Here is a 24,729-nt window from a genome sequence, read left to right as displayed (position 1 = left end):
ATGGCTTTAGGGATAAGGTATTGTACTTAGACTCAAGTAACATCTTGATTCAAATACTATCTCAAACACTTACCAGATGTTTGATTCTCCATAAAGTTGTTTAATTTCAGTTTGTCTTTGTTTCCTCCTCTGTAAAAGGAAGATAATAGTACTTACTTTAAAGGGTCATTATTATAAGACTATTGTTTTCTTATGATGAGATAATATTTGTAAAGTGCTTTGTTCTCTAAAACAGGATATAAATGAAATATTTTTTTATTGTGTCTTCTACCTCATTAGTAGAATATAATCTCCACCTAGAAAGCTATTCTTAAATTTATCTCTTGCATAAAGTGCCGTATCTATTTATCAAGTTGGTATTGAATTACCAAATAATTTATTGAATACTAATTCACTGAGACCTTAATTTTAATGGATTTCAGGATGAGTTCATGCATAAGGAACACATTTTAGGGAAATCAGCTACTCAAAGAATAGCACATTCAGGTAGTTACCAGAATTCTGGTTCTCTGATGAAAGGAACTGTTTTCTTTAAGGAAATTTATACCCATTTGGATTGGCAATCGAACTGACATGTAATACATACACTGCAAATTCTCATCCAGAAAAGTATCTTAAAATCATTGTGTAAGCATCGACATTGTAAGGTGGACATTTTCTAATCATTACAATGAGGAAGAAAAGCCAAACTGCATACACCTAGAAACTGCTAAGGAAAAATGAAATCAGGAGAGGTAAAATTATCTCTCATAAAAAAGACCAGAAAAGCTTTCATAGAAAAGGGCAAAAAGAGGGAGGTAAAGGGAAATGAAAGAATTCTTATTCTTATAAGAATTAATAATAAGAAGAATTATAATTCATAGAGGGAATAATATACACATTCAATTTGGTATAGAAATCTATTTTACCCTATAGAAAAATAGGAAGAAAGGGGGAAAAAAAGGGCATGGGTGATAGAAGGGAGAGCATATTGGGAAAGAGGTAGTCAGAACCAAAACACTCTTGAGGAGAGGCAGGATAAAAGGAAAGAGAGAATAGGACAGATGGAGGAGAAACATAGCAATAATAATTGCAAAAAGAATTTTAAAGCAAGTTTCTCTGATAAACCCTTATTTCTAAAACATAAGGGAAACTGAATCAAACTTATTAAAAAATACCCATGCCCCATTAGATAAATGATCAAAAATATGAGCTATGCCCCAAACTATAAAATTATGTATATCCTTTGATTTAATGTTACTATCAGGTCTTACTCCCAAAAGAAATTTAAAAAAAGGAAAAGAATTGTAAATTGAGGGGATTCCCATCAATTGGGAATGACTGAATAAATTATGATGAAATACTCTTGTGCTATAAAAAATAATGAAAATTGGGATAACAGATGAAGGAAACCATGGAGTAAATGCTCAAGTTGATCCTGCTTGTTACAATCTACTCTTAAATTTTCATATTTATACCTCGGATTTCAACATATGCCATCAATCAGAACTTGATTTATTATTATTGATAATCTACTTTAAGAAGTTGATAGAGATCATATTAATAATGAAGATTAAATTTAAAATGTATCTTGCATAATTTTTTTTTCAAAGATCCAATTCAAATGTATCAGTCCTTCCTTGGATGATTCAGTGTAAAAGATGCTAGAAATTAGACAATGGAAGATCTGGAACTGAGTTCCTGTCCAGCCTCTTGTTTTCTGTATAACTGTAGATAGATCATTTAATTTGTTTTTTCCTCTATTTTCTCATCCACTAAATAGCATTCTTGCACTGGGTTATTTCGAGAAAAGCCTTTGTAAACTATAAAATAATGTATTAGTGAGTCAAGGTGAGCTGGTATAATGATTCCTAATAAAAGGGAAGATGTGTATTATATATTGTCATAGTGAAGTATGATCAGAATAACCACTGCTCAGTGCCTGATGCAAGTTTAGTATTTAATATTTATTGACTAACTGGCATAATTTAATCCTATAGAATTTGACAACCTCTGAATCTTCCATTTGAAATTCATGGAAATCATTTTTGAAACAGATTAAAATCACATGTCAATCTAAAAAAATTGCTAGATCTCTTTAAAATTCAAAAGGTATCCTATCAAGTACAGATGACACTTAATGATATGTCCTATTATGACAAAGCAAAATTTTTCATTTTACTTCTCTTGAGTTTAGCTTATCTTGTCTCAAGCTCTAATTATTTGTATTGAAGAGTATGTCTTAATTATACTTCAGCATGCAATTTTATTAATTTCTTTATATTTTATTCTAACACAGATCATATCATATCTATCCTGAAACTTACTAGACAGCCAGATTTATGTCCTGGTAGCAAAATTGGTGAAAACTTTCCATGATCAGTGATGCTAGTTGCTAGCTAAATAAGATAACAAATAACACAAAATGATTGAATATAGAATTTTCAATTTTGCAGGATCTCCAAAATTTTTCAGGGCACTGACATATATTCAAAGACCCACTTTAATCTCCACTGTGTAATAACAAAGTGTGATATTTTGTTAACATGTTTGTTAAGGTGTTGATAAGGAAATACCTTATCCAGTCAATATTTCCTACAATTGTATAGAATACAAAAATAATATATTGTTAAAGCTTAAAGGTATGTGATACATAATTTAGAAATAAAGGGATCGTGTAGCATAGAATATAACATAATAGTCTCCACAAGGAACCTTAGAATAAAAAATAGAGAGTCTTGGAGTAGGATAATACTTTTGTATATAGAATATAAAATAGAAGTGCTACTATGTATAGAAAGTTATATTTGGTAGGCTGCAGTTTCATGTACAATCATCTTTTTCCTATATTATGCTTTATGTATTTTTGTATTATGCTTGTTTTATTGCATCAATTAGCAATAAAAACATTAAAAGTATTGTGAGGGTCCCAAAATATAATACATAGACTACATCCAAAGTATCTTTTGGATATAGAATGCTAAGAATATAAATGAATATTAGAAATGGAAGGATACTTCAATCATAGATAGTTAAGGGTAAAACAAAACTGAAGGATGGATATATGTATGCATGATATATATGTGCATATGTTAAATGTATGTATATGTATGAATCCATCTATCTGTCTTTCTATATAAATCTTAAGGATCACCTATTCTAGCCTTTCCTATTTTAAGATGAGGAAGACTTAAATCCCAAAAGTCTTATGTTCATATAGCCAGTTTCCTGTTAAAATTCCTGTTTAAAAAAAACTAAAAAACAAAAAACAAACAAAAAAAAAACAAAGAAACAAATATGTATACATCATTTTCATTCGTCTCTTAGTCTGTCAGTATCTCAGATGAAGGGATTTTGGTTCACATTTCCTCATATTCTCTGTATTGTCTAGCATAGAACATAATACTGGTGCTTACTTCCTACTTGTTAAGTGATAGATTTTCACAACTCTAGCCTTGGAGGATGTGTTACAAGACACTGTTAATTCATGCAAGAAGAGCCCTTCTCAAATCAATGTTTACTAGTTTGGACATCAAGAAAGCTATTTAGACAAGGTTTTTATCTACAAGTTAATAAGGCCATTCCATTTATAATTGTATATAAAAGATGTGATGTTAAGCCTACAGAGATTTAAGGACATAAAGCTTGTATTTTCCAAAATAAAATCTACTTTCAGATATGTAAAGTCTAAGATTAATTTCTTGCAAAAGTACTGCTTAAAATTAAACTAAATTTAAAAAAAATCAACAACAACAGAAACAAACTAAACAAATAAAAACCAGATAATAATAATAAAAAATAATACCAATCAAATTTCTACAAAGACCAATTATTTGATATTTTTGCAAGTTAAGGGGATATGGCCAGGCTTTAATGACCCACTGGCAGCCATTCACAATTATAAACCTGTCAGCTTTAATATTCCCAATATCCACTGAGTTAATACTTACCTCACTTGGACAACTGCCCCCTAAGAGTCACTGATATTAATGTATTAAGATAATGTATTCCTCAATATTGGAAGCATAACCTAGTCCTGGTCTTTCAGAATGCAAGCAATAGAACCATTTTGTACAAGATTCCCAGCTCATTATTACCTCCACAATTTTGTCTTTCTTTAAGCAATTTTCAAATATGTGATCAAAATGTACAATGATTTTGGACCCCTTGAAAGTCTCCTTTTCAGAACTTACATGAACAATATAGGGACATTTCTCTCCTTGATATTATGAGCCACTTGTGTGAAGAATGAAGACTATTTATATCTTTCCCTTTGGCATGTGGGACATTTTCCCTGGAGCAACTTTAACTCTGTGGCTGAGGATAAGTAATTAACTTCATCTCAGAGCAGCTGGATGTTTTAGTTTTTATTTTTTTATTAAAATGATGTTGAATACAAGGCAATGTGCATGACTTCCCCCCTTCCACATGTATTCTGATGTCATGAGATCAGGGGTTCCCAATTGACTACTGCCAATCAATGAAAAGTAGAAAGGAATGCATCAGAACTAAGTATTAAAGTTTCATATTTCTCTATGTTTCCCCTTCATATTCCTACAGAGTGTAAAACAATTATTGAAAAGTGAAGGAATTTTCAGGATCAAATTTGATATTTTTGAGAAAACCAGTTGCAAACTTTCTGTACATGTCATTCAATTTTTGATTCTTTTTTTGCATATTGAATGTAATTTCCATATATACTCTTTTTATATCTTCTCTTTAATCTCTAGGTCTTTTCATTCTTCTTGATGTCTAGTTTATATCTAGCTTCATCTATTGCTACTTTTGCTCAAAAGTCCTATGGAAACATATCAATTTCATCTATGTCTAATAAGATCCCAGGCAGGAAATGGTCTTTATTTGGAAAGAAATGGATATTGAAGGGAACATTTTTTTTTTCTTTTGGCATATTTACTGACAACCATTAGAAAATAAGTTTCTTTTTGAAAATAATTATAAAGTCATAGGATTATAGGATATTGCATCTAGAGTTATAAAAATCAGAGACCATTTTTTACAATCCACCCCCTCACTGCAACATTCACAATTAAACCATGAGACAATAGAATGTCTACAAGTGTTAAATAATTCCTAAGGTTCCACAGGTGATAAGGGGCAGGTGGGATATGATCTCAGGTACAATTCCTCCAAATTCAGTGAATTTTTCCATTGTAGCATACATGTGGAAAAATAATACATCAGTACATATTTATAAATATATTCTGGGTACTGTCCAAAAAACTTGGAAACCAAATATTACAAAACAAAAATGCCTCTCTATCTTTAAAGAATTTTCATCCTGATGATAGTAAACATGAATCAGCATACCTAACATATAAAAAGTGCTTATTAAACAACTCATTTAATTGTCTGTAAAAACTTAATTTGATTAAAACTATCCTTAAGAGAATAGGAGAATATTTTTGTTCAATGTTTCCTAGACCTTTTGAACTTCTTAAAGATTTGTGTAATGTTCTCTTCTTTAAATTGTAATTGTTCTCTGTGAGCAGGTTTCCTGGGGAGCTTCTGGAGGCAGCCTTAGTTTCAATTCAGTTTCAGTAATCCCAAATGTTACATTTGGTAGTATCTTGAATCCCAAATGCAGCCAGGAGTTAAAGTCCAAATCCTTTATTTTTTTTCTTCCAAGTCTTGTCTCCTTCCTTGGGCCCAGTTAGCTTTAATAGAGGACTATCTCTCTCCTTGGTGCCTGAGAGGTCTTGTCCAAATGTCTCCAGGCAGCACAAAGATGGAAGATGGAAGGAATCTTGACTCCACCTGTGAGAGTGGGACTGTGGGTTTCTGTGGGCTTGTGAATATCCCAGAAGTCAATCCTAGTTGTGAATCTCTTAAAGTCTCCTCAAAGTCGTCCTTGACTCTGAGAGCTTCCTGCTTATATGCTGCCACTGAGCACACACCACTCATTTCATCACTAGAAAACCATTATTTGTTGTATGATTAAATCAATGCTAAATTAGATTTAACTATTGTCTCCTCAATTCCACTCAATACCTTGTTTCAAGTTCTGCCCCATAAGATCTCCTTATAGGATTAGATCAATCATACTGAACCATGCTAAATTCGATAATTATTATCTCTATTCATTCCAGTGACTTAGTACCTTGTAAGAATCCTAACAGATTTGTGGAATGAAAACATTGCAAAAGTTCATGTGTTATGTAAAGACTAGTTATTAATGAAATTGTAAGAACCTTGATAATAAATTCAGAATACCTGTATTCAAGTCTTAGCTTTTTTTTTTTTTTTATATTATTACTAATTAGCTGTGTGAATGAATATATAGAATGGTAGGATCATACAATACGTACTAGAAGGTCTTTTGGAGGCCATTAATTCTAGCTCATTTATATTAATTTTAATTAGGAAATCATAGAAATTTATGGAAATTAATTAGGAAATTAGGAAACCATGTATCAGATATATGAAATAACTTTCCCAGTGGCACACAATTAGTAAGTATCTGAGCTAGGATTTGATTTGAATCTTCCTGATTCTAAATTCAGTACCCTAAATACTATGCTATGAGTTGAGAGTTTTCATTTACAAAATAATCATAACAGTAATGTATTTCTCTCGTTGACCTTTTTAATGAATAATATTAATGTAAATATTAAAATTCTACTATTACTATTATATTGAATTATACAGAGGTATTCAGGATATAGGATAGATATTTCAAAGAGGACCAGTATAAGATATGAATGGGATGTCTTTATTTTATTTAATGCAATGAGTTTTTATGAAGTGCTTACTATGTGCACAAAAATGTGCTCATAATTTTTACAAAGTCATTATTAGAAACATCTCTTGATCTTAAGAATTTGAAAACAATAACAATTAGATGATGAGAGTATTTTTCCAATGAGATCCCAAATCCATTGAGCAAATAATTTATGAAGATCTTCTATAAGAAGGGAATGCTGCTTCACTCTTTCAACCTCTTCCTAACTGAATTTTTAAACTTTTTAATAATGCTTTTGAGGGTTCTATTTATAGGACTGATACAAAGGTTAATTTTGAAGGAACCCAGAATACAAAAGTAATAGAGAGTATTCATAAGTGTGAAATGTTAAGGAGCCTTTAGAAAAATCTCTTTCAGTTCTCCTATTGATAATTTAATGCTTTAAAATTCTAGCTATGTCAAACTATTCATTTAACTTGTACTTTTTTTATCTTAAGGGAAATTGTTATAATGCTCATTCGTTATTAAAAAAATAAGTTCACAGTAAACATAAAAGTAATTGATTGTCGTTAAAGTATGAATTGTTAAGCTTGGCCCATTGGAATTCACAGAATTTTTTTTATTATTAATTGTAGCATTCTGGAAAAAAAAATGACATTTTTCCTTAATGGGGATTTTGACAATCATCTCAGTAATATTTCAGGATATAACATGTTCTAGGGAACAGAAATCATTTAAGATATTTTAAAGAGATAATGGTAAAAAGCCTGTGACAAAATCATGGGTCACAAATGAAAAGATATTTTTTAAAATGTTGCATGAGTATGGAAAAAATACTCTTTTTTATTCCTTCATGTCCCTATTTTTTCTTCAAATTCAAGTAGAGTGTTTGAATGCAATTCTTAAGGTGTTTACACACACACACACACACACACACACATGCACACACACATACACACACACACACTCACTCACACACACACACATACACACCAGAATATGATTTAGTAAAGAGTTCATTAGAATTAAAATAATCCTTTTGACATTATGCTGATGTAGTATCTTAGGGAACTCCATTATTGTTTTTCTTCTCAATTTTCTCACCTTCAAAATGGAATAATAGTTATATTGCCCAATTTGCAGAAGTATGACAAATACTGTTTTAAAAAATAAGATGTGTGTAACATATTTAAAACATTTTGTAAACTTAGAATTACTTCATCCATTTCATTTACTTTGTTTGTTTTATTTTCATAGTCCAAAATGGTAAATATTTGTCTTTTTACTATCTTTTCAAGGCAGTTTTGTTTTATATTGAGGCACCTAGATGTGGCAGTGGATAGAGTACTGAGGCTGGAGGCAGAAGACTCAGCTTCCTGAGTTCACATTTGGACCTCAGATCCTAGATAAATTACTTAACTTAATCTACCTCAATTTTTCATCTGTAAATTATTTTGAAAGTAAATAGCAAATCATTCCAATAACTTAGGCAAAAAATCTCCAAATTGGGGTCACAAAGAATCAGACATAATTGAAAAATGATAAACAAGAATAACATGGGTATAAGAAAGAGCTTGGCAATTATTTTGTCGATTGCCATAGCGACCAGAGTTTATGAGTGCAGTGTAGTAATTATAAACATTAAGTCCATGCCAATAAATAAACAATGAAAAATGTATGTTCATACATAAGAACATATAAATGCTTAAACATAATTATGAAGAATGCATATGCATATCCAAATACACACAAATACACACATCTACTTGGATGTAAATTCATTTTAAATTTAATTCTATTAAAATTATTATTATTTATTATCATTATAGCTTTTTATTTACAAAACATGCATGGGTAATTTTTCAACAGTGACCCTTGCAAAATCTTCTGTTCCAACTTTTCCCTTCCTTCTCCCCACTCCTCCCCTAGATGGCAGGTAGTCCAATATATATTAAATATGTTAAAGTAAATGTTAAATCCAATATACGTATATAAGTTTATACAATTATCTTGCTATACAAGAAAAATCAGATCTAGAAAGAAAAAAAAATCAGAAAAGGAAAACAATAATGTAAGCAAACAATAATAGAAAGAGTTGAAATGCTATGTTGTGGTTCACACTTATTTTCCCATAGTTCTCTCTGTGGGTGTACCTGATTCTCTTCATTACTGAACAATTGGAGCTGGTTTGAATTACCCCATTGTTGAAAAGAGACACATGCATGAGTGATCATTATATAATCTTTTTTGTTGCCATGTATAATGATCTCCTGATTCTGCTCTCTTCACTTTAGCATCAAGTCATGCAAGTCTCTTCAAGCCTCTCAGAAATCATCCTGTTCGTCATTTTATGCAGAACAATATTGCATGACATTCATATACCACAATTTATTCAGCCACTCTCCAACTGATGGGCATGCATTCAATTTTCAGTTTCTAGCCACTACAAAAAGGGATGCCATCAAGATTTTTGCACATGTGAGTCCCTTTCTCTTCTTTAAGATCTCTTTGGGATATAAGCCCAGTAGAAACACTGCTGGGTCAAAGAATATGCACAGTTTGGTAACTTTTTTGAGCATAGTTCCAAACTGCTTTCCAGAATATATGGATTCATTCACAATTCCACCAACAATGTATCAGTGTCCCAGTTTTCCCTCCATCATTTGTCATTTTCTTTTCCTGTCATCTTATCCAATCTGAGAAGTGGGTAGTGATATCTCAGAGTTGTCTTAATTTGCATTTCTCTAGTCAATAATGATTTGGAGCACCTTTTCATATGACTGGAAATAGTTTCAATTTCTTCAACTGAAAATTGTCTGTTCGTATTGGGTGTAAATTCTTATAATGATACAGACAAATATACTCAAACAAACACATAACTATATTCATATAGGTAAAGCATTTTTTCTAAGGAACTATGAGATGATACCAAATTATGCTTAAACTATATCAAAATGGTTTAAATATCATATTAAATTATATTAGTCAATGTAAATTATCACTTTGTTTAAGAGGTAAAAATCATAACAAAATGGAATATTAATAGTCAATAATATATGAATAAGACTGCATATTTTAATAGGTCAGCTAACAATATCAGAGTAAAATTTTCCACAATTTAATCCAATGTATGTTAATAACTTAGATTCATATCGAGACCTTTTAGTACATATGTTATTTTTATTTTCTATACATCACATGCTGAAGAATGTGATTTACTCATTTCTATGAGGTCAAACCTTATACAGGAAAATGGTGAAATTGGAATTCAGCTTATGAGAGATCACAAATCAAATCTTAGAGAAATTTAACTTCTCATAAATCTACTTCACCTTTCTACTTCATAATTACTAAATATTTTTTTTCCCTTCATCACGCACTCCTGTTATGCAAACTCTTTCCAACAATGTATATGATAAGCTTTGACTCTTTAGTAAATCTCAAATAATTGTCTAATACACATAGAGATTAAAAGATTTGTTCAAAGATCTCACCTACATAGTGTCAGAAGTAGATTTATGCATAGGACTTCTTGACTCCAATTCTAAAATTTCATTTGCAGAATTGAATTGCCCTTTCTATCGGGCAATGATGAAACAAATTAAGTTGCTGATTCTTCTTTTTTATGAAGCAGGATTTTCAACAGGCAAAATCAATAATGCATTACCTTACTAATATTAAGAAAATTTTCTGTACTTCCAAAATAAGGGTCACACTCTTCCAGAATAGTGCTTTCCTTGTTGAAGCTTCTTAAACTTCATTGAGGTCAGGTAGATGGTACTTACTGATAGAATGTCTGCCCTATAGGAAGGAAAACTCATCTTGCTGAGTTCATATCAAGTTTCAGACAATTACTAGCTATATGACCCTGAACAAGTCATTTAGATTTTTGTATCAGTTCTATACCTATAAAATGATCTGGAAAAGTAAATGGAAAACCCCTCTGAATTTTTACCAAGAAAATGCCAGATGAGCTCGTCAAAAGTTGTACACAGTTGAAATAACTGAAGAATCTTCATTGTAGTGATATGATAAAAATGGAACATATTTTACTTTCTTAATATGTTGTTGATGTATACGTGATTATTCTGGCTTATTCTGCTTTATTCCTTCAGGAAACCCATGCATGTATGTTGAAAAAGATAATATTGAAGATGAAAGATTCGGGTTAGAGGAAATATCCTTTGTAATATCTGAATGCAGAGGTTTCAGTGCTCAAATTATGTGGGTTAGAAGAAGATCTTAGGAAGTAACATCACAGTATTTCTAATCTTCAGTATTTTGTGCCTAGATAATGACACTAATCTCTTAAGTACTTGTTTTTTCATAACTTCTCTGTGATACTGCTTAATTATTGTTATTATTACTTAATTATAATTATCTTTATTATTTTCATCACTGGGAAATGATAACTAAAATTTATAGAATGCTTGAAGATTTGGAAAGTGTTTAGCATACTTAACAAGAAGATGCCCAGCTTTGCCAGAAAACTTGAAGGTATAGGGAAAAATCTTTACCTCTTTAGAAGATCTAATTGCCATTTTCATAGTTCGAAGTCTTTAGTAAGTGACACTATCCTAACAAAAGTTAGAGTTACCCCTTTGCAATTCTCATCTTTTGCTCCTACTTCTGTCCCTCTGGGGCTCAGGCAGAACAAGATTAATCTTTTTTCCCTCATGTAATGCCACTTCATCTTATGAATATCAATTAAAAATACTGTCTTGTGACTACATATACAGTTTTAAAAATAATAAATTATGCTCCCAACTATCCTATGTCATATCATTTACTCCATTTTAAACTCCCAGAGAGAAGGAATTAAGTCTTTTTCCTCTCTACATCTTACTTTATGTTAATCAAAAGTCTCTGCATATAAAAAACAATCAATGAATATTTGTTCAATGAATGATCACTGTGAAGACTCACCTCTGACTAAAATACATCATTAACTTTTAAACTTTGGAAGGGAAGAAGAATATTTATTCAACTTTGCATCAAGGTTGTCTTCATTATATAGATGTTTAAATATTTTAAAATGGTGAATAAATGGGTGGATGAACCCTTAAAAGAAACTTTTAATATCAAAATGTATAATACTTTAGTCCTTAAAATTAAAAGTCAATATGTAAATAATATTCTGTATATCTGAAAGAGCCACTTTCCTTCATAGGAAACCTGCAATTCACTAAGGAAAATAAAGGAGCATCTATAGCTATGAATTTTAGGTTTGAAAGAGACTTGTATGGGTATTCAAGGAGGACTAGTACCTTTTATGTGAAGCATTTCTGAGCTTTTTTTCAAGGCTGTTCATCTACCTTTGAAGTCCACCTGTAACTTCACTTTCATATTTAGCTCATCTGTAGTATTACAGCAGCACACTATGGTAAAACTATGCAGTTGGGCTAAACCTGATTGAGGGTATCCAATGAATTATGAACCCTTCAGTAATTTTGGCAATGGGAATAGTGCAAACATGTGAAGACTTTCCCTATTGGAAGGGGCAGATATGTATTGTTTATTCCAACTACCATGAAGGCGGGAAAGCAAGCTGTTCAGGGTAATATTATGGGCTAGAACTTGAAACAAACTAATACTTATGTACTTAGTTCACACCTTTAAAAGAGTTCACACATTAGTTTATATATTGGAATTCACACTTTTAGAAAGGAGCTTCAATTAAGATGGACTTCATGAGATTCACAAGACAGAAGCCCACAAGCTCACTCTTGGAGGCAAAGTCAGATTCATTCCAATTTCCACCTTTGTGCTGGCTGGAGACATTGGGAAAACGAGAGGCTGAAGCTGGCAGAGACAAAGGACTAGCAGCAAGAATTCTCAGAACCAAGGAGAGAGATAGGCCTCTAAGAAAGCTAACCAGGACCAGGGAAAGATTCAAGACTTTGAAGGAGAAAGTAAAGTATTTGGACTTTTGATCCTGGTTTCATTTGAGGTGATTATTATTCTGAACTGAAAGGAAGTCTTCCTCCAGAAGCTCCCCAAGAAACCTGCTCCCAGAGAACATTATAATTTTGAGAAGAAAATATTACAGAGCAATTAGAATTTGGTCAGTCAACACAGTCACCAAGATCATGCATTGCATGTTGGAACATCGCAATTGGACTTTGATGACTCTGGAAGAGAGAGTGGAACCTCTGATTTTATACAATTATGCTTCCTTTAATCCAATACATGCACATCAAGACACTGACCTTTCATACACTTGATCCTCTTTCAAGATGAACAGGAAACAACAACATATATGAATGCTGAAATGGTTAAATTCCAAGAGGTGAGCTTCAGAGATTTTAAACAAACTATAATGTAAAGAACCTATAATTCAAAGGGTCCACTTATAACTGAATCATTAGTGGCTATCTATAAAAAAGAAATATTAATAAGCTTATCATTGATCTATGTATGTATGCATATATATGTACATATAAACATACACAAACATACATATATATTCCTGTATGCAAATAGAACCAAGCACTATACAAAATTCAGCTCTTAGTTTTATGATGATTGTTTTCAAATTGCTTACAATATAGTTGAAAAATGCAATGTACACATAAGAGGAATCTATACATATACTGTCACAGAATCAGTGATTTTCAGAATTTTAAGATATCTGAAATAACATCTAATCCAGTCCCTTTATTTTCTACATAAAGAGACTCAAAGCTGGAAAGCCTACATGATTTGACATAGGTCAAAACTAATTAATGTAGGAACAAGCGTATCAATGTGTGTGTGTGTGTGTGTGTGTGTGTGTGTGTGTGTGTGTGTGTGTAATTTCCTATATTCTACAAATGCATTCCTTAGCAGAAGACTAGACACAGAAATATTAAAGGAAACAAAACAACAATAACAACAAATTGTAAAATAATTGAATTGAAGGATTTGGAGGATTTAGGGTTGATGCTGAAGAAAATTGCTTAACATTCGAGAATAATGTATTTGGCAAGAACTATCATATAACAGTCCCTTGGAAAAAACTCTGAAATATAAAATGGTGGATTAGACCCATGTGATTGTGATACTGTGTCAGGTACTGAGTATGCATTTTTGAATTTGTCAGAAAGATCCCGTAGATACAGGTTGTTACTTTTTTGACTTTTGGCTAGCCAATAATCTTCCCTAGATTTCACTTTTGTGACCAAGAATATGAGTGTGTGATATTTGATTTAATTTAATTTCCTGAGTAGGATATTTGATATTCCTCCCATTCCAAAGATATCTTCTTTCTTTGTCATATATAATTTTGATTTTTTTAAGGAAGTGACAAAAAGTGCATTGGTAAATCTTTCCAATGATTATTGTAAATATTAAATGAAATAGATTAATTCAAAGTTCAAAAATCCTAAGAATGCCAAATCTTTTCTTTTTTTTTTTAATTTTGTAAAAATCTTTAGCAATTTGAACACTGCCAAAGCCAAGGACAGCTATGTGGTACAATGTATGGAACATTTGAATTGAAATCAGGAAGATACTTTTATGAGTTCAAATTCTGCATCAAACACACTTATTTGCTGTGTGTCCTTCAACAAGTCATCTAATCCGGTTTATCTCAGTTCCTTAATCTGTAAAATAAACTGGAGAAGAAAAGAATACCCCAAATTAGGTTATGAAGAATCACACATGAATGAAATGACTGAAAACCAATAACAACAAAGGCGATATACACATCATCAGAATAAGATTTAAAAAAAAAAAACACACACACACACAATTAATTAAATGCAAAGATTACAAAGGTAATCAGTAATAGTAAACTGCAATTATTGGTTTCTTTTAATAAAATGGATGTCATGTGAAGAACTTCTATTCTACGTGTAGTCCTAGAACATTAAAACAGGTTCTCCTCAAATAAAATAGAGAAGCTGAGAACACAATCCTCCACCTATCTATATTTAGAGTCTTAAAAACAGAAATAATGCTTTTATTGCTTTAAGGTCAAAATTTCATTTGTTAGCTGTTTACATTTCTTATTTAGGGCTCCAACATTCTTTAGAATTTAATGTTACTTATTTTGAAGGATTTTTTAAACTTTCCAAGGAAACATTGTTTACTTTATTCTCCTATTTAACTTAATCTAAGTTGTCCTAATAACAGACTTTCAATGCAAAATTTCATTTAAAAGTTTATGCCCCAAAGGATTCATTACCAGACACACTTTGTAGAAACATTTTTTTAATTTGTATCCAGAGAAAAATTAAAGTTATCAATTCTGTGGGGATCACTGAACCAAACAATCATTGCACTGGCAATGAAAACATCAGTGAAGTAACAATAATGAAAATAACAAAAAAAAAAAAGATTATTTTGTTTCTTCTACTAGTAATAAGTCCCATTGAGCATTGTTAAACAACATTCATTGTCCCTGTGGAAATCAGAAACTTTTTGCCCATTATTACAATTATATTTTATTCATATCTCTGGTTGAGGGGAAAATACTCCCCCCCCCCCTTTTCTTAAAGAATTCACAAAGAGGCATGATATGAAATATCTACATAGATTAAAATATTTGCAATAAGGGAGTGATTCCCAGAAGGATACTTTTCTTTTCAAAACAAAGGGAGATATAATCTAGGTTTTTGTTCTTCTTTTGAATGAATCTTACAACAAAGACACTGATGCCTTCCAGGATATGTGATGGTTAATTACTGCACCGCAACACTGAATCTCATTCACTTGTTTGCCAATTACACACATGTTTTTTCTTGTCTTTTTATGTACCATTCATAAAAAAAGGGAAAAAAATATTTAGTATCTTTAGGAAGGACTTCTAGAAGATTGGATTAATCCATTTTTTAAAAATCATTTACAATAGTCTTTAGAAAGATTTGGAGTGTGTTTATTTTCCTTTCCTAACAAAGTATCAAAATTGTATAGGGCAAGGATAATGGATGATGTTTCTGAACATGGGAGAGATATCAAATATGTTAACCTAAAGGAAGAAAAACAAAACAAAACAAAACAAAACAACAACAGCTAAGTTATTTAGAAGCCACACCTTTACAAATACTTCCTAATAACTGGATTATAAATGGATATATAGTCTAAACTTACTGATTTATCTATTGATGCAATTGATAATGATTTGTAAAAGAGTTTGTGGAAGAAATATGAACTGAAATCTAGCTCTAACAAAAAGACAAATGTATTTGTATATGTTTATTTAAACAAAGTTACATGGCTTCAACATATGCAATATACATGCTATACATATACATGCTATATGTATACATGTATATATACATATAACTTTTAAAGTGTGTACAAACACACAATATTAGAAGTTATATTTTCCCAAATATAAATATACAAATGTATAGTCATAATCAAATTAATCACTAAGCATCTATTTGATATGTGTATATATATGCTTTATACTAAAGACTTTGTGGAGTGTGAATTTTCCTGGTGTGTAATTAATTTCATTTTAAAATACAGCATAAGCATATACTTTCCTATTTTACCAACATGTGGAGAAAACATTATATTATTTCCTTAAAAAATGATGTGTGGAAAGTTATTATGTCATGAACTTTAGAAACCATTTTACCAATCTATCTAATCAATGCACTAAAATAGTTTCCATTAGCTCTTTTAAAATATTTCAATGTGTATTCCAGTAAAATCAATTCTTTCTCTGGTGGTGGATAGCATTTTTCATCATGAGTCTCAAGGGGCTGTCTTAGGGCATTCCATTTCCTGAAAATATTGCAGTAATTTACAATTTACAATGTGCAATATTGTTTTTCTCCTCATTCTGCCCACTATACTTTATATCTGTTCATGAAAGTTTTTTCCAGGTTTTCTGAAATCATCCTCCTTGTCATATTTATAGCACAATAATATTCCATTACCATCATAATACTATATCTGGTTCAGCAATTCATGAAATGATGACTCAGTTTCCAATTTTGCCTACCATGAAAAGAGGTTCTATGAATATTTTTTTATAAATATTTTTTCTTAATTTTTTGGAACTTTTTGTATCTCTTAAATTATTAAAGATCATTTTTCTCCCCTCCACACCAAACTTTTTACTTTTGTAAGGTAAAAAACATTCTCACTTCACTCGACTTCACTTCATGTGGCGTAATCTTGAATTACTTCAACATCCTAGTTGTTCTCCTATGGATGGATAATTATCTGGCAAGATAGAAGATATCCTTCTTTAAAAGGCTTACCTATAAAGGTCACAAAACTCCAAATATATATTGACCAAAATAACAGATTAGAAATCTAAATTTTTTGGCCCTAGGAGTTCAGCCTCTAATTCTTCAGCCTGAGATTCCTTATTTATTTACATTGAACTTGAAGTCCACTTTTTTTTTCTGAGAAAATTAGACTTAAGTGTCTTCTCCAGGGTCACACAACTAGCACTTTTTAATATTAATTTCTTCATGTTCCCCACATTTTATTTGTTAAATTAAATTTGGATAAAAGTGTATACTTGTATTTTGCCCAATTAAATTCAATTTTATTAAAATCTGTGTAATATAATAAACTATTGATGGTCTTTGGGAGCTGAACTTATAGGTAATACAGAGGCAGCTAAGTGGTACAGGGAATACAGAGATGGTTTTGCAATCAAGAAGAGTCAACTATGACTTCAACTCTGGAATCAGACATTTACTACCTATATGACTCTGAGGAAGTCACTTAATCCTGTTTTCCTCAGTTCCTCATCTGAAAAATGGGTTAGAGAAGGAAATAATAAATCCCTAATATACTTGCAAAGAACAAAACCACAATTCATTGTCATAAAAATTTGGGTAAGACAGATAAATTAACAACTTATCATCTAACATGTTATCTATATAAATAGATGTTGTGTTAATGAAAGCTTTTGCCAGCTGTTCATTTATTATTTTGTCAAGCCATTGAATAAATTGTTATATAGCCTGAAATAAAAAATTAATCCCTAAGGATTCCACCAAAAGGAAAGGACTTCTGTCTTTCTCTAGAATATTTTCATATCTCCCTATTTCTTCCTATTCTGGTGAAATGATTCCTCAAAGGTAGATGCTAAAAAGTTTTCTGATTCTTTTCCATTGGATATAATGATCAAAACACACCTAGATTTTCTCCCAAAAGGTTTAATAGCACTGGGAATTAAACTACTATAAAAAGAAAAGAGAATGCATAATTGAATGAACTTTGGGAAAGGGAAAATAATAGCAGCTGGAGTTGTGAAACTGATCAATATCTCTGTTCTGGTGGGTCAGAAATCATGAAAGATATTTTGAATATGTGTTTGGATGTATTATGAAGATATGTTTTATATTATGAGAATCTGTATTTTTTGGTATATATTTTTTCTTCTATATCTTCAAACTAAATTTTTAAAAGTTAAAAAAAAAGTATTGCTTTGGGAAACAGAAGAAATTTATTTCTTAAATTTAAGAGAACAATTTATTGCTCCCAGGGCTCCTTTAAAAAAAAAAAAGTATTAGTAAAGGTATCATCCATTTTATTTTAGAGTTCATTTAATTTAGGTTTTGAGATGGCAAAAAGGTTTGCATAGTCAAAAAACTCATAATGGCCAGATCTGAATATTGAACCAAAACCTTCTTCTGAGTTATTTCAAATCTATTAAATATTTTCAGCATCCTTTGATATTTTACACTTTCTAGATTTGTGAATTGAGAACAAATAGGAGCAGATTACAATGGTAGGAAAGGTGTCTTCATATCTCATCTATGATCTATTGAGTTAGTGGCTGTCACATATGTTGTTAATGTTGTTTAATAGTCTTCATTGTGTCAAATTCTTCACGATCCATGTGGGCTTTTTCTTAAACAAAGATACTAGAGTATTTTGTTATTTCCTTCTCCAGCTCATATTACCAATGAAAAACTGAACCTAATGGAATTAATTGACTTGCCCAATCACATTCAAATAAAAAATATCAGGCAGGATTTTGATTGATCAAGATGAGTCTTCCTGAATCCTATGCCCAATGCTTATTCCACAGCACCACTCAACTGTTCCTTAATATAAGTACTCAATAAATGCTTGTTTATTGATTGATTTCACAATTTATAAAATTCGTTTCCTAAAGGATTCTAATCATATTTTAATTAAGAGAATCCTGACCAATCTTACGTCTAGCAAACTGATTATAGGAACACATATTTAAAGTTGCCACGTGTCTTTAAAAGCATACAATCTCATAAAAAAAAAATGAAACCATATCGCAGAAAAATTGTAAAATATTCTTAATAGCACAAATTATATGATTATTTAAGATACACCTATGCACCTAAATTAAATGATTTTTCCCTTGAGGAAGATTTTTTTTTTTTATCATTTTCAAGTTTAGTTACATATATTACCTGTCCCTTTCTTTTATTTTTCTTTTTTGTTAGTTTTGTATTTATTTGAATAATTGCCTACCATTTAAATCTCTAGTATAAAGCATAGGGTACAGCAGATTCTTAATAAAGGATAAGAAAAATAAACACAAAAACTATTATGTTCACCTTTACATAAGCAAATACTTTATGAATTATTGAATATAAGACAATAAATACAACTTATCACACTTTCCTACCTGACTTGATTACAGAAGCAGTTTGTAATTGGTAAATTCTCAAACTTATTCTTTAGTTAAGTCATTCCTTCCCTCACAATTTTGTTTATTTGTTTTTATTCTAGGATTTTTCCAGTGTGTGATTGTGCTGATATTTGGAATAAATGTCTGGAAAAAAATCATACTACAGTGACTGAATTTATCTTGCTAGGATTAACAGACTCCCCTGAACTTCAAGTTTTGCTTTTTATATTATTTTTGATGATTTACCCTCTCACAATGATGGGAAATGCAGGGATGATTACATTAATCAAGATAGATTCTCAACTCCACACACCTATGTATTTTTTTTCTGACTAATTTATCCTTGGCTGATATTTTTTATTCTTCAACTATCACTCCAAAGATGTTAGTTGCCTTATTGTCTGAAAGAAAAATCATCTCTTTTGCTGGGTGCTTTTTGCAGATGTATGTCTTCATTGCACTAATCTGTAATCCACTGCTTTACCCAGTAACATGTCAAGGACAGTGTGCCTGAAGATGGCCAAGGGGGCCTTCACAGCAGGATTCCTGAACTCAATTATTCATACCAGTTACATAAGTAGTTTATCTTACTGTGGCTCTAATGTCATCCATCACTTTTTCTGTGACAGTCCCAATTCTCAAACTCTCTTGCTCTGACACTCAAATGAACGAAACTATCATTTTCATTAGTGCTGGGATAAACATGTTGGGAACACTTTTGATCATCCTTACTTCTTATATCTATCTCCTTTCCTCTATTTTACGCTTGAATTCAGTTGAAGGGAGGCGCAAAGCTTTCTCAACTTGTGCTTCTCATCTTACAGCTATTGCTATATTTTATGGAACTGAGATTGTTACTTATTTGTGTCCAAGTTCAAGTTACTCTCCAACTCAAGGAAAAGTTATATCTGTATTTTACACAGTGGTTATCCCCATGTTGAACCCTTTAATCTACAGCCTAAGAAATGAGGAAGTGAAGAGAGCTTTAAAGAGTACTCTTACTAGGAAAAGGATCCCAACCCTTATATGACTTTTTTTAGGATAATAAAATTAAATTAAAATTCAAATATGTAGTTAATTTTTTTAACTTCTAATTGCTGACATTAGCTGAGGTAGTCTTAGTGGGTCTTTTGTTTGTCTGTTTTACTTTATAGGACAATGGAAGTTCTAATTTTAATAATTCTGGAGAACAGAGTGGCAATGAAAGCCACAGCAGTAAACAAGTAAATACACAAACAAATTAATAAATGAAAAAATGATTAAAATTAAATTTAATGGAGTAATTTAATGTAGGCCCATGTGAAACTTATATTTCCAATATCAGTTGAAATCCTGGGTAATAACCCTAAAAAGACAATAAGAGGATGTTTAAAATATGGAATCAATGTTTTGTTTTGTGAATTTTTTTGAAGAGGGAGGGGTGTTGGAAGTGGAATAAAGGAAAAGAACACTGCAACAAGTTAGCCGTTGTTTTATTTATAATAGTTAAGAGAGTGTTTTATAATGCATTTAATACAGAACAAAATGAGAAATATGGGAATTCTAAGGTCTGTTTTAATGAGAGGTTATTAGACATCTACAAATGACTGAATTATTTCTGAATTTTATCTCTCCATATGTAGATTTGGGTTTGATAAATCAATGATAAATAAAAAAAATTATAATTGTTCACATTTTCTCCATATTTAGATTAAATTATCCTAGAAGATTTCCTACCAGTTACATGATCCTCGGAACAACCCTCATAATTAAACCTCATAAGTAAATTTAATGTAATCATTGAACTGCAAATTATATATTATATAAAAAAAAAAAACATTTTCCATAGTAGACAAGATTAGACAACATTTTGTAACTAGAGAGGCTGAATAGGGCTTTTGAATGAAAAAAAAAATACTATTTTGTTTTGCTCACACAAACTATAAAGATACACTATTATAATGAAAAAATACAAGCAATAGATAAATCAATACTTAAAATTGGAATAATACTAGACTATTCAAAAACAACATAAGAAAATATCAAAACAAGACAAACTTATTGAAAGATCTTTAAAAATATGCCTGCCAAGAATTGATAAATAGAGCGAATATGAGTATTTTATATAAATAGAAAATAATTTAATTTAGAGAAATTCATGATGTGACAGATTAATCAGTAAAAAGCAATAAATACAAAATCAGGAGAAACAGCAGAGGAAGACTTCCAAACTTGCTGAATTTATGTTAATCAGAAAAATAAATATGTGTGCTTTTTTCTTTTTATGATTTATAACTAACATTTAATATGTGAAAAATATTGTGTGTCTGTAGGCATTATATGTGTCATCTTCATATCCAAGCAAAGGAACAATATCAAAAATTCCTTGTTGAATATTTCAAATAGCATCTTTCAAAATCATTTCAAAAATGCCATCTTTATTTTTAAAGCTCACCTAGTATTATCACAAAACTCAAATATACGTTGAACAAAGAAAAAAATATTGTACAACTCTAAATATTTTGTCCCCGGAGATACTGATTGCATTATTTCAATATGAAATTGTTTATTGATTTATATTTAACTTAAAATCCACAATGTACTCTATATAAATTTCTCCTCCCTATTCCAGTTTTTTTTTTTCAATTTCAATTATTTACTTGTAATTTCCCCCCACAAAAATCTTTGTATTGGACTTAATTAAAGTTTATTTGGTTATTTTTAAAATATCATTCAAAGTTACTTACTCTTTTGCTGATCTTATTATCTAACATGTTGTCTCTACATCCTGCTGTTGTGTTAATGATATATTTCATCATTTTATCTTTAATTTTTCCAACTCATTGATTAAATAACTAAGGAGCCAGAAATCAAGCAATCACAGGAAAGAGTTTATGATCTCCTGTTACTTTTCACATTTACATATTAAAACATATTCTTGTGGAATGATTTCCTCAGAGATAGATTTCCAAAGAATTTTCTGAATGCAGTTTGATTGAAGATGGAAGTAAAAACAAATCTAGATTCTCTCCCAGAAGAATTAATAGCACTGGGACTTAATTTCCTATAATGAGAAAAGAGAATACATATATAAAGAAGCTAACTGAACTGAAGAGGAGACTAAAACTCCATGAAGATGTGCAATTGTTCAAACGCTCTGTCTTGATGGGAAAAAAAGTATGGAAGTTATTTTAATTTTTTCAAAGATAGTATTTGCATCATGAAGTGCTATAATTTTGGTATGTATTTTCTTATATATTTTGAATTTAGTTTTAAACACTTGAAATAGCACATTTTCTGGCAGCAGATAGGAATTATTTTAAAAATAAATAAAACAGTTTATTTTCCCAGAGTACCTTCTCACAAATACTGAAAAATAATCCCTTTAATTTTAAATGGCAATGAATGAAGCTTTGAGAGAACAAATGGGTTGGTTATAGTCACCAAGTCCATAATGATCAGATTTGTGTATCAAATCCAATCCTTCTTCCTAACTCAAATTCAAATTTCCAAGTTAAATATAAATCAATAAACAATTTCATATTGAAATAATTAAATCAGTATCTTCTGTTCCAGAGTGTAGAGTTGTACACTATTTCTTTGGTCAACATATATTTGAGTTTTGTGATAATTCTACGTGAGCTTTTAAAGAAAGATAATCACTAGCTGCAAGCATCCAAAGAAAATAAGAAGTTAGAGGGATTTGAAACTATGACTTGTGAAAATGGGTTGAGAGTGTTTAACCCATAAAAAGAGTAGGGAGTGAGAAGGAGTATTTTTAAAAATTTAAGGCATGGATAGATAATAGGGTTTGAGTTGTAATGTGTCTTTAAAAGTATCCAATTGAACCTCCCAGAAAAAATAAAAGTGATGAAACTGAGGTTGTGATTTACCTAAGAGTTCTCAGGTTATATGAAGATTTGAAACCACACCCTCTGCGCCTAATTTAATTGGAACAAATTTTTCATTGTTCTGAAGATTGTTGGGTTTTTTTTTGCCATATTTCTGTGTTTTCTTTTGTTTTTGCAAATGTATGTTTCTGTTGTAGATTTGTTTTTGAGTAGTTGCCTTTAAATTGCTAGTAAAAAGCATAGAGTACTATATTTAGCTTATGCTTAATGTAAAGAAAAGAAAACTCCACTATTTAATATACACATACTAATTGAGTTGTTCCGGTTGGGGGAGGGGGAACACAACATTTATAATTCATGCTACCAGCTTCTTACAACTTATTCACATTTATTCTTCAGCTAAATGATCCTTCCTCCCCCTTACCATATTACTTTTTTAATCCTAGGATTTTCCTATGTGGGACTGTGCTGATAATTGGAATAAATGTCTGGGGAAAACTTTACCACAGTGGCTGAATTCATCTTGTTAGGGTTAACAGACTCACCTGAACTTCAAATTATACTTTTTATTTTATTTTTGGTTATTTATACTCTCACAATGATGGGAAATTTAGGAATGATTACTCTGATCATAATTGATTCACAACTCCACACACCAATGTATTTTTTTCTGACTAACTTGTCCTTGACTGATATTTTTTATTCTTCAACTATCACTCCCAAGATGTTAGTTGACTTATTGTCTGTAAAGAAAGTCATCTCTTTTGCTGGATGCTTTCTGCAGATGTATATTTTTATTGCTTTATCCACCACTGAGTGTATCTTGTTTGGATTGATGGCTTATGATCGCTATGTGGCCATCTGTAATCCACTGCTTTATCCAGTTATCATGTCAAGAACAGTTTGTCTGAAGATGGCCATGGGGGCCTTCACAGCAGGATTCCTGAACTCAATTATTCATACCAGTTACATAAGTAGTTTATCTTACTGTGGCTCCAATGTCATCCATCATTTCTTCTGCGACAGTCCCCCAATTCTGAAACTTTCTTGCTCTGACACTCAATTGAATGAAACTATCATTTTCATTTGTGCTGGGATAAACATGTTAGGAACATTTCTAATCATCATTACCTCTTATATTTATATCCTCTATTCTATTTTACGCTTGAATTCAGTTGAAGGGAGGCGCAAAGCTTTTTCAACCTGTGCTTCTCATATTACAGCCATTGTTATATTTTATGGAACTGTGATTGTTACTTATTTGTGTCCAAGTTCAAGTTACTCTCCAACTCAAGGAAAAGTTATATCTGTTTTCTACACAGTGGTTATCCCAATGTTGAATCCTTTAATTTATAGCCTGAGAAATGAAGAAGTGAAAAGGGCCTTTAAAAATGTTATTATTAGGAAAAGAATACCAACATTCATATGATTATGTTTTTCTTAGGGTAATAAGCAAATCAAGCATATAGCTTTTTCAGAAACTCAATTTTATTACCAATTTACTAAAATTAACTGAAATAAGCTGAGAAGTTTTTTGTTTATTTATCTTTTTGTTTTCCCCTAATAGAGAGTCTAATTTCAAGGACTCTGGAGAACACCACAGCAGTAAAACCAATAGATACACAAATTTATCAAAGAAAAATAATTAA

At 30.9% G+C, this 24,729-nt stretch overlaps 1 protein-coding gene and 1 pseudogene across 1 annotated transcript; both read left to right on the top strand.

The window, feature by feature from the left end:
* Positions 1–20,280, top strand: LOC141547500 (olfactory receptor 5F1-like; annotated as a pseudogene).
* Positions 20,281–23,564: 3,284 nt separating this feature from the next.
* LOC141547141 (olfactory receptor 5F1-like) lies at positions 23,565–24,509 on the top strand. Its single transcript, XM_074275543.1, has one exon. It carries the CDS (start codon positions 23,565–23,567, stop codon positions 24,507–24,509), a length of 945 nt encoding a protein of 314 aa, XP_074131644.1.
* Positions 24,510–24,729: the final 220 nt, after the last annotated feature.

The sequence above is a fragment of the Sminthopsis crassicaudata genome, chromosome 6 (genome assembly GCF_048593235.1).
Source record: "Sminthopsis crassicaudata isolate SCR6 chromosome 6, ASM4859323v1, whole genome shotgun sequence".
Taxonomy (NCBI): Eukaryota; Metazoa; Chordata; class Mammalia; order Dasyuromorphia; family Dasyuridae; genus Sminthopsis; species Sminthopsis crassicaudata.
This window is presented reverse-complemented; position numbering and strand designations above follow the sequence as displayed.

Excerpts from the sequence above, each read along its gene's own strand:
- LOC141547141 (XM_074275543.1), top strand. The coding sequence starts at position 23,565 with ATGTCTGGGGAAAACTTTACCACAGTGGCTGAATTCATCTTGTTAGGG.